Raw genomic sequence first — 10,776 nt, forward strand, 5'->3', positions numbered from 1 at the left:
GGGGAGGGGGGGGGGGGGGAGCAAGCCCAATAATCTGTTGAGCCCTTTTCCTTAGCCATTACAGGCAGAGCAGTAATGTCTGTAATGCTGTCCTTGTACGTGCTACCAAAGAACACAAGAGAGGCTTTGAAACAAGTCCCTTTGCAGTTAGCTTCACCCAGATCAGAGCTCTGGACAGCAAGCCCAAGTGAATTTATGCTGTTCACAGGCGCTACCGGGGTTGACACCAGAAGAAGGCACAGAGCCACCTAATTAATTGCTCCCTTTCCGGGACTGTATTTTGCTCTGCCCAGTTCTCTGGGAAGATCTGAGAGTTTAATGTGGAGGCCAAGAGAATACCCACTCTGACACACTGAAACGCTGCAAAAGCCAGGGCCCCATCCTGCAAAACACTGAGCTTGCTTGCCCCAGCCCAGCGAAGGGCTTAGCCACCTTCCAGGTACAGGCTCACAAGAGTCCCTTTGGACGCAGACAGCAGCACTTGGATACGTTGCTGGAGCACAGCCGTCCTCCGCACAGACGACTGCTTGGTGCAGGCTTGTTCTTGCACAGGCTGCATTTGTGATCTCCACCCTATGAACACCCAGGAAGGGAGAAACTTTCCCCTTTTCACCCTTATTTTACATGCTACTAAAACCCTCTTCAGAAGCAGCTACCTCTCCCCCTTTGAGAGCTTTACGCCATGCAGAATGAAAGCTCATTTCATTTGAACTCGTTGACAATTCATTACTGAGGCAGTGATAGAAAACAATAGAGAAGTATAAAGTATCTGTGCCCAAAGCCGCTTAAAATCATCTTTTTAATTAAACTCACGCAATGTTTGTAGGCCTTATTCTACACTGCAATCCAAATATAATTAATTGTGCTGATGATTCCCAAACCAGGAATGGATTGTGCTCCTTTTCTGAGCCAGGACTGCATGCTGCTACTGGGATAATAAAGACTTATTTGTGCTGTTGAACCAAGGGGATATAACTCTGAGCAAGGCTATTAATCAAGAAGATGCAATCCCTGCACAGTCAGCTTACAGCCTATGCCAAGGTCACACCACGCAGTAGTGACACAGCTGGAGGCAGAAGCTGGTTGTTGTGACTCAGGACTAAGCACTAAACCACACCAGTACACACAGCTATTCATTTGTACCGTGCCCTGTTCTCAGCCCCAAATACTACAGGTGTCTGTATAAACACAAATACAGCGATTACTCTGACAAGGTCTGCAGTGAAGAGCTAAGCTGGAAGGTGATTTGTGCCAAATCTTATCTTTGGCCATGCTAAATGAACACAACACGTGACCCTTCAACGCAGTATGTTCCCCCCCACCATCATCCACCAACACCCTCCCCCCACCCCCCAAAATCTGAAATGTAAGAAAATCTAGAAACAACAGCTTCTAACCCAAGGACAAAACACCACATGATATCAGCAGAGGAGGAAAGGAGAGCAAGGTGACCCTAAAGCCCAGGAGCTTAGCTTTGTCAGCCACGCTGTCCTTTCCCTTAGGAAGGGAAGAAATTAATAAAGCGAGCCATCCAATTTAATTCGACTCTGTTCCGGCATGACCACATTCATTTTGAGGATGGAGGACCTGCCTGCTCCATCGAAACAAGCAGATGACTTTGCTCAGCTGCCAGGAGACACCAGTTGGCTGCAGCACTTGACCTAAGCATGACTGGGATTGTTCAGGAATGCTGAAATTTGTATGTTGAAAGACGTTCTGGCCCGACACAAGAAACCACACGCACAGAGACCACCATTCAAACATACTGATACAGTGCCTCCAGGGTCTAGTTTTTAGAGGAGCCGGAAACCCAGGGCTCCTAATGATGCTAGCGAGGTATGGGTGCCCAGCAGTTTGGAGAAGAGGGAGAATGTTTTACATCCTTGAGCTGGGTAGGCTGTGTTAAAATGAAACCTCAGAGTTGGACAGAAATACCTGTTTTTTTAACCTCAATGTAAAAATAATACTCCCATTAGTAGTGTTTGGTGGTTTGGATTTTGCACAACGAAAATGCATGTTTCTGTTGAAAAGGCGGTGGGGGGGGCACTGAATTTTATCCAGAAAAAAAGCAGAAAAAGGAGTTTTAAAAGATTCCTCATAGAACGTGCCACTTCTGTCTGCCCTCTGAGGAAGGGCAGATGAGAAAAGCTGCATCTTGACAAGGGCTTTTATAGCAGTATGTGAGGCTTAGGCCTGGGCAGCAGAGCTGGTGCACTGAGTGGTAAGGTTTCAATTCACACTGCAACGAGATAGGACTGTACTTCCTTTTGTAAGCAGCCAAAAATAAATACATAAATTAAAAAAAAAATGCTAAGTTCCCAGACAGGGACTGGGAAGTGTCAAACTTCCCCCCCAGCCAGTCAGACTGAAGCAACACAGCAGTTTCCCTTGCTGCAACCTCCAAAGGGCAGAGTCCCACCATGCCCGCAGGGCTGCGTGCGCAGCAGCACCCTCCTGCCATGCGCCGGCACTGGCTCTCCCCCTGCCACGTCCTCTGCTCCGGCTTCGACGGCAAGAAAAGAAGAAGATGGGACAAGGATCCTCCCCAGGTCATCCACCTCTGCTTGAAAACAATCCAGGCACACTTGAATAATTAACAACATGACCCATATACCCTAATTATCTGGCAAAGCACCCCGCACTTTGTTTATTAAGCCTCACAGCCCACCTAGGCACTGTATCGTTAATTTACAGACAGCAGGAGAATAGCGGAAAATCGAGACACAAAGGAAACAGAGTTACCCAGAGCCATACAATGTCTTCTGCTCCAGGCTCAAAGATCGTATCAGCCTGGGTCCTCCACCCTTTTATGCGACACTTTTATAGTTTATTCTCAGTGGAGTCTTGTTTTGTCCTAGTTTTGATATTATTATTTCTAATTAAAGCCAATAAAACCACTAATTAGCAATGATAACTCAAGCTGGGCTGATGAAAGCCACCAGAGTAGTTAAGCATTTATACAAATAACCATTTCCCATGCCCTAGCTAACAGAGATCTTCTACAAAGGAGTGGTACAAAATGTTTCAAAGATTTAAATAAAACAGGGAGCAAAGATCTCTTTCAAAACTTAATCATCCCAGTGACTCCTACTCTAAGCCATAAAAATACATTACCAGCATGGGGGGGAGCAATTGCGTTAAGTCTTTTTCCTTTCAGAGCGGAAAAAACACATGTTCTCCAGAAACTGCATTATAATAGCTATGAAGAGGATTTTTTTAAAATTTTTTTTTTTTTTTCAGAGGGACACTGGTTCTACGAACTCCGCAAATATGAATCACAGCAAGAAACTGCATCAGTGGGTGCTTTACTGCACAAAGAGAGTCATGGTTCGGGCCACATTTCAAAGTTTGGGTGTAGCTATTTAAAATCCCCAAGGCCTCAAATTCTACGGTAACTAAAGAAAGTAAATAACTGTACTAAAAAAAAAAAATTACTAAAAGCTATATTAAATGCAACATGTCCCAGCTGACTATGACCAGTATCTATATCCATATTCTACTTCAGTGTAACGAAAGCAAACCCTTGAAGAAATTCAGGGCACATGCTATTGGATTTGTGCATCTATTTTAAGGAAAGCTGTGGGAGTTAACAGGGATGGAGCCGCCTGCTTTAACGTCTCCTACTGGAGCCAATTCTTGGGGCATGGAGGCTCCCTGAGAAGCAGGAGCTGCAGCCTGAACACAGGGCACGTTCACGCTCTCGTAAACAACCAAGTTTGCCATGGCGTCGTAAGCCACTGATGGTCAGCTGAGCTGCAGTAACAGACCGCCCGCAGGCTTCTTGCTTGCCTCACTCGTAAAGTAAAACACGTTTGCAGAAGCCACCATGAATGTGGCTACTACGGTATGGGGGAACAGGCGGGCAGGGGGTTATAACAGCCCTGTTGTAACTCACAAAGCCACAGTTTCTTAACCCCCTGCAGCTCTCACGGTTTTGTTTGGGCACACGCATGAAGCTGAGCTGCAAGGGTCTGCACAAAGCTGGATGCTGGGATCTTCTGACACGGATCCTACGGCACCTACTACTGCTTCAAACAGGGATGACAATGTTCAGAGAAGGAAAAAAGGCCGTGCAGTGGATTCAAGACAGAAACAGAATGGTTTACGTTAGCTCACTAGTAAAAGGAGGACCAGGAATTTCAGCTGATGACACCTTTCACCAGATAAGCGTAAAACCTGTTCTTCTGTTGCTACCTGCACATGAGTTTTACAGTCAGGAGACAAAATAAAGAGCACATAGTCCAAGATGCTGCTGGGATTGCACTCAGCCCTTCATGCGTGGATCCCAGGGACATGGCTGAACTGCAGCTGCTCTCAGCACACTCACTGTGCAAGGGAATTACTTGCCTCCCCTCCCAAAAAAGCAGACAGGTGTGCTGGTTTTGGCAGGGGCAGAGTTAATTTTCTTGACAGTAGCTGGTATGTGGCTGTGTTTTGGATTTCTGCTGGAAACAGTGTTGATAACACAGGGATGTTTTCGTTACTGCTGAGCAGTGCTGACACACAGTCAAGGCCTTTTCTGCCCCTCACCCCACCCCACCAGCGAGCAGGCTGGGGGAGGCACGAGAAGCTGGGAGAGGACCCAGCCAGGACAGCTGACCCCAACTGACCAAAGGGACATTCCATACCATGTGACGTCATGCTCAGCATATAAAGCTGGTGGAAGAAGAAGGAAGGGGGGGACGTTCAGAGTGATGGTGTTTGTCTTCCCAAGTCACCGTGACGCGTGATGGAGCCCTGCTTTCCTGGGGATGGCTGAACACCTGCCCATGGGAAGGAGTGAATGAATTCCTTGTTTTGCTTTGCTTGCGTGCGCAGCTTTTGCTTTACCTATTAAACTGTCTTTATCTCAACCCACAAGTTTTCTCACTCTTACCCTTCCGATTCTCTCCCCTATCCCACTGGGGGGGAGTGAGCGAGCGGCTGGGTGGTGCTTAGTTGCCATCTGGGGTTGAATCATGACAAGAGGGAGAAAGGACCAACAGCATATCCATGCGGACCATAAAACTCCAACCAGCCAAGTAACCCTAGGCTCACTGTTGTACCTACAAAGTTTATGCATTGAGCCTCCCAGTAATACAAAGTCATTAACAATCACTGCAGCAGCCATGAACCAGACTGAAGCATATGGTAATTGATTAAAAACAGACATGTCAGGGTTGCTTTTTATAGCTCCAATTAAGTGTCAGCCTAATTAATGGAAGTTAGTGTGCTAATTATAAGAGCCTGCGTTGTGAGTCAGATTCAAACAAATGTTGTGCAAGAAGTGTCAGAGATTTTTTTCAGGCATCCAAGATAAATAATTACACTTATTTTTGTTAATTCTTAGCAACAGGAATGTTATACAACCGGACATCATTCCTGCAGCTGCATTCAAAAGTATTTAAAATTGTACAATGTAGAGCAAATATTTGCTTGAAGACAATGCAATCTGTTCCATCATTAGCAAGTAATTTTGGAATCAAATTTTAAAGCTGCATTTGCCAGACTGCTGAAAACGAAGCCTCTTTTATGAAAGGCGGGCTCAAACACATCTCTCTTCAGCTCTGCAGCGTTTTCTTGAACACCAACCCGAAATGACAGCTCTCTCTCTCTCCATCTCTTCCATGCTTTGAAAAGCAGTGAAGTACTGGCATTTTAAAAGTGAAATCGGTGTGATTTCAGTATCTTCTGAAACCAGCAGGAAATTCACTGCGTTCAGCTCTCTACAAACTCAGGCAGACACAGCTAAAACGGTCTGGATGACTGAGATTTTTTTAGAGCCTCTCTGCAACCAGAAAAACCAGTTGCAGGATTGCAGAGAATATCTGGAATAGGCAGAACAGTAGCAAAATCCATGATGGTTTAGAAATCAAGGGGATGTGCTTGAGGAGAGGGGAATGAGATTAATTATGTTTCAACTAAGCTAAGTTTGATAGCTAGACATTAACAGGCAGATGAAAGATACCTTTCAGTATGAAAGGCTGAGATTTTAAATAGGCAGAAAAATACAGGTCCTGGGGAGAGATGTTGAACTGAAAGTGAACCAGAGAGAAAATTCACCAAGATGGTCTTGTGGATGAGATTGGTGGAGAGGAAAATGAGAATGAAACCAAGAATAAACTTAGAAGGACAGAATAATTCAGGCTGGAAGGGACCTCAGGAGGTCGCTGGTCCAGTCTTCTGCTCAAAGCAGGGTCAGTGAGAAGGCCAGACCAGGTTGCTCAAGGCTTTATCTAGCTGGGTCTTGAAAACCTCTAAGGATGAAAAGTGCACAGTCTCTCTCAGCAATCTTTTCCAATGCTTGACTGATCTCTTAAGTGATTCTCCCCGCAATGCTTGATCTCTTAAGTGATTCTCCCCCCCCCCTATCCACTCAGAACTTCTCTTGTTTCAACTTATCCCCATTGTCTCTTGTCCTCCTATCGTTCACCATTGCAAAGAGTGGGCTTGTCTGCTGATAACCTCCTCGCAGGTCCTAGTAGGCTGCTATTAGGTTGCCCCTGAGCCTTTTACCCATTTGCAGGGAACTTCAGGAGAACGCGAGACAAACAAGAGAGGAGAAACCCACTGAAGGTCTGATTTCTCTTGTTTCAACTTATCCCCATTGTCTCTTGTCCTCCTATCGTTCACCATTGCAAAGAGTGGGCTTGTCTGCTGATAACCTCCTCGCAGGTCCTAGTAGGCTGCTATTAGGTTGCCCCTGAGCCTTTTACCCATTTGCAGGGAACTTCAGGAGAACGCGAGACAAACAAGAGAGGAGAAACCCACTGAAGGTCTGATAAGAGAAAAGAAACAGAGCTAGGGAGAGCAAGGAATGAGGAGAGAACTTATTCTGCGATTTAAGGAGGGGATAGCCCCCAGAGCTTTTAGGAAAAGCAGTTTTAGTTAAGCTCATGATGCAAAAGGCAGAACAGACAGTGCCTCGGATCAAACGTGGTGCAAGGAAAATCAATGCAAAACAATGATGTAAACTATTAGCAAGATGGGCTGAAAGGAGAGGAGCAGGTAGAGAGCTTGTGGGAAGTACAGACGGGTGAAAGGAGGAAAAAAAAAAAAAAAAAGAGTTAATACAGCCAGTGAGCTGTACTTCTTGGCAACAATTGGGTTTGGCTATCTCCAGTATGCCTCTGAATCATCTTCAGCTGTCACAGACCCTCCAGCCGACTTCAGGTCCCCAAAGGGGCCTTTATCCTCACCGGAGGATCACGGGGTGAGGAAATACCACAAGGACTTCACAGCAAACCAATGACATTTAAAACCAGTTATCGGGACACACACAGTCCTACAAACTTCTACCACATACATCGGTTACTGACTCATCTGAAACTGAGAAGACTAAAGGGGAGAGCTGTATTACTGAATAAAGACTTTTCTGGAGACCTTAAAGAGCCTATAGATTTATAGCAGCTGACAATGATTCAGACACCCTGAGCAGTCAACCTAGATGCCGTCACTGCAAAGATGAAGTACAATGAAATGAGAAGTTGTGCCAACTAGGCCGTTCGCGTCATACTGAGAGGCAAGATGAACTTCTCTGACCTTGCCTTCAATAATAAGCATACACAGCACAGCAGACAGTCAATAAACACAGGAACACCTCTCTTCCCACTTTTCCTCAAAGAAAAAGGTTAAAAACTCACAAATTATAAATGGCTCACTGTTCTCTCCTGTAATCAGGAATAGCACCAAGCAGCCTTGCCATAAAATGGAGCCCTGAGCCCTGGACAACACGCAGGCACGGGTATTCAGATGATACCCTGTGGGCTGCAGATGAACTCTCAGCAAGGACAGCAGACGACTTAGTTCCAGACACATCTGGTAAGTCTTCTCCATACCTCTTCCTGCCCAGATTTTTCCAACCACAGCTTGGAGGTTGCTCATGAGGTCTGTAAAGCTAAAAGCTAAGTCCAAACAGACATGACTGAGTAGCTGACTTTCTGTTCCCTACTACATAAACCCCATGGACAAATTCCTCCCTGCCCCTCATACCTATCCTGCTCCATCCCTGGTTTCTAATGGACTTCTGCAGGATCTGTCTCTGTACTCCCACAGCAAGTCACAACAGGGTATGGGCCAAGACTGGATGGGGAAGGGTCTCCCAAGCATTTCTACCTTGGTGTCCTCCCACAAATTCTCAGGGACCAGTTGTTCCTGAACGCCTTAAGACTGCAGCAAGTCAACATTTTATTTAAGCTAAAGGGAATTTTTGAAGAATAGTTCCTTTTCTGGGCATGAAGAATTTAGTCTGGCTAAAACAAAGGGTAAATTTCACAGGATCAAATCCAAAACACATAAATCTTTACTGTTTTGGCTGCTTTGTTTATTGGGAAGACCAGAACATTTTCGTTTCGGGGGGAGAGGAACTTCCACTTTTTACTACTCTGAAAGCATCATCAAAACACATTCATTTGCCAAGCAGCTCTGGTTACTATTATGCATTTACGTTCTTTGATCACGTAGGAGTCCCATTCACAGAGTAAGGCCAACTTGATAACCACAAATAAAACCTTCAGAGTATCGAAAGGGTTTCACAGTACCTAGAGGGTTAATACTGTGATGAGTCACTATGGTGCTTCTGCATCTAAAGGAGCTTGATATATTTTTGAAGACTGAAGGGATTCAATACCACTTGAGCTGTAGGCCTCAAAAACTCAGTGTGCTTAAATAAAATAAAAATAAAAGGAGCAGGTTCACAGAACAACTATACGCCATCATGAATAAACACAGCTTATCTAAATTTAGATGGCACTGGATCCATTTAAAATACCCGTAAGAACAACACGCTACTGTAAAATAGGAACATGAAGCTGTAACGTAATGTACTGCACTGCATGCTGAAGAGCATTGATTTTTTTTTTTACCCATCCTTAGAGAGCAAGGTGCACCTGAGTGATATCAATGGAAAAAATATTTAGCAGACAGGTCTTGCATCTGCCCAGTTTAGCCTCCTGTTCCATCCCAGAGCAGGCTGTGTACTATTTAAAGGGAACAGACTGATGTAAGAGAGTGAGGCTGTATTTCAAGTTAATCATTACAATCCATACTTTTTCTTTGGACTTATTTGATTTGTGGAATTACGTCTTTCAATAAAGGTCACAATGCATGCCAGTCAATTAAGTCTAACACGTACAAATGCATGTCATCCCATCATCTTTCAGGGACACAAGAACTCCACCACCCCTACAGTTAAACAAACCTCTTCCTCATTAACTTTCCCCAGCTAATGTCTGAGATGACGCATCAGCCTTTGGCTGCCAAGTGACCTGTGCTTCTGTCGCAGCAGCCAGGGCACCACATGAGAAACATCCTGTCCGTCGAGAACCTTTAGCTTGAGTATTTCAGCAGACCATAGCCGCCTAGGTGGTCTGGGAAGAGACACTGTCTCTCGGAGATAACAAGCCAGGCAGAAAACAGCTTTCTGAAGAAATTTATACCTTTTGATTTATATGCAAAACGCCCTTTGAACAATTTCACTGCAGCTATTTACCAGCAGCCAATTAAACTGTGCAACAGTGATTAAATAAAAAAACCCAGCTAAACATTTATTATTTGGTTCTCAACATTGGATATGAGGCACGGACAGCAAATACTATTAGAAATACTCGTTAGAACCTCCACATGAAAAAGCAGATCTTCCAAGTTCACATTTTCTAAAGCTAGGGTTTTATCCCTCTCATCTTCAGGAGATTTGCACTGGACAGTAACTAGTCACTTTAAAAGTGATTTTAAAGTCACTGTAAGTGCACGATGAACCCCCTTGGCACGTGGCAAACAACTGCAGTGCTACCTGCCTGAGACCTGGTTTCTGACAGGCTTTATCAGCCATTCAGCTGGCAGGCAGTGATTTGGCTGAAGTACCCCATCTGAGGAGAACCCACGTTGCAAGCGCTCAGAAAACTGTGCCTTCAAATAAGGGATTGTGCTGATTTGACTCCATCTGTTTAATGTACTGATTCAGTTAATTTATTGGGAAAATTCAGTATAGATGAGGACCAATCCCCCTAATCAAAGGGAACTGTCTCTCTGACAGACTGATGCTTTCACCCCTAACTATCTCAGTGAAATATTAACATTAAAAGCTTAAGGATAATTTTTTTTTTTTAATGAAAGTCAGTATTAACTATTTGACTGTGATCACTTTAGTGGCTAGAATGAACAAAGCATCAAGTGTGAAAGCAATGAAACAGGAGAAGTGAGACTTGGCAGGAGGAAGAAACACCACAGGAAGACTGAAGGAGACAGAAAAAGGAAGCTTGGGAAAAAAGGAGAAAAGAGGAAAGGAATGCAATAGCTAAAATGAAAAAGATTTTCTTGCTGAGACATGCCAGGTGTGAACAACAACAAAAAGACACTTAAGGTACTACAGTTATTAGCAACAATCCCACAGTCATTCCCATAAAGATTACATCTCCATCCAATATTCCCAATCCATGGTAAGTAGAAGACGACTCCTAATATTTAAAACTAGTTCATAGACCAGAATTAAAAAGCAGTCTAATTTTCCCCTGCCTAGGCTGGCCTCTCACACCATCATCCAGCCACTGCTGCTCAATTCATTTCTGGCACACATGTGGCAGATACCTAATGGATACCAATGGAGCAAAATTACCAACCGAGAAGATCCCACAGATCAAGCCAAAAACTTCTCATTTTGCTCACCCTGCCATCACTTCCAAATGGAGCTGGCCAGAAACTGTCAGGAAGGCAGGCACATTGAAGAAATGGGTCTTTTCCGCAGATTCCCTTGCCTCATTTGACATCTGTAAATCAAAAAATGAGCAAGAAGTTAGACTA

At 44.5% G+C, this 10,776-nt stretch overlaps 1 protein-coding gene across 1 annotated transcript in view; it reads right to left on the bottom strand.

Annotated features, from left to right (window-relative positions):
* The window catches only part of LOC103904642 (probable asparagine--tRNA ligase, mitochondrial), a 37,113-nt gene extending 26,375 nt beyond the window's left edge, over positions 1-10,738 (bottom strand). The window contains exon 1 of the mRNA XM_009286141.2: positions 10,642-10,738. Within this exon, the coding sequence (XP_009284416.1) occupies positions 10,642-10,649 (8 nt within the window). The 5' untranslated portion in view covers positions 10,650-10,738. The remainder of the gene's footprint in view (positions 1-10,641) is intronic.
* Between the last annotated feature and the right edge of the window lie 38 nt (positions 10,739-10,776).

This window comes from Aptenodytes forsteri, unplaced genomic scaffold (assembly GCF_000699145.1).
Source record: "Aptenodytes forsteri isolate BGI_AS27 unplaced genomic scaffold, ASM69914v1 Scaffold231, whole genome shotgun sequence".
Lineage (NCBI taxonomy): Eukaryota > Metazoa > Chordata > Aves > Sphenisciformes > Spheniscidae > Aptenodytes > Aptenodytes forsteri.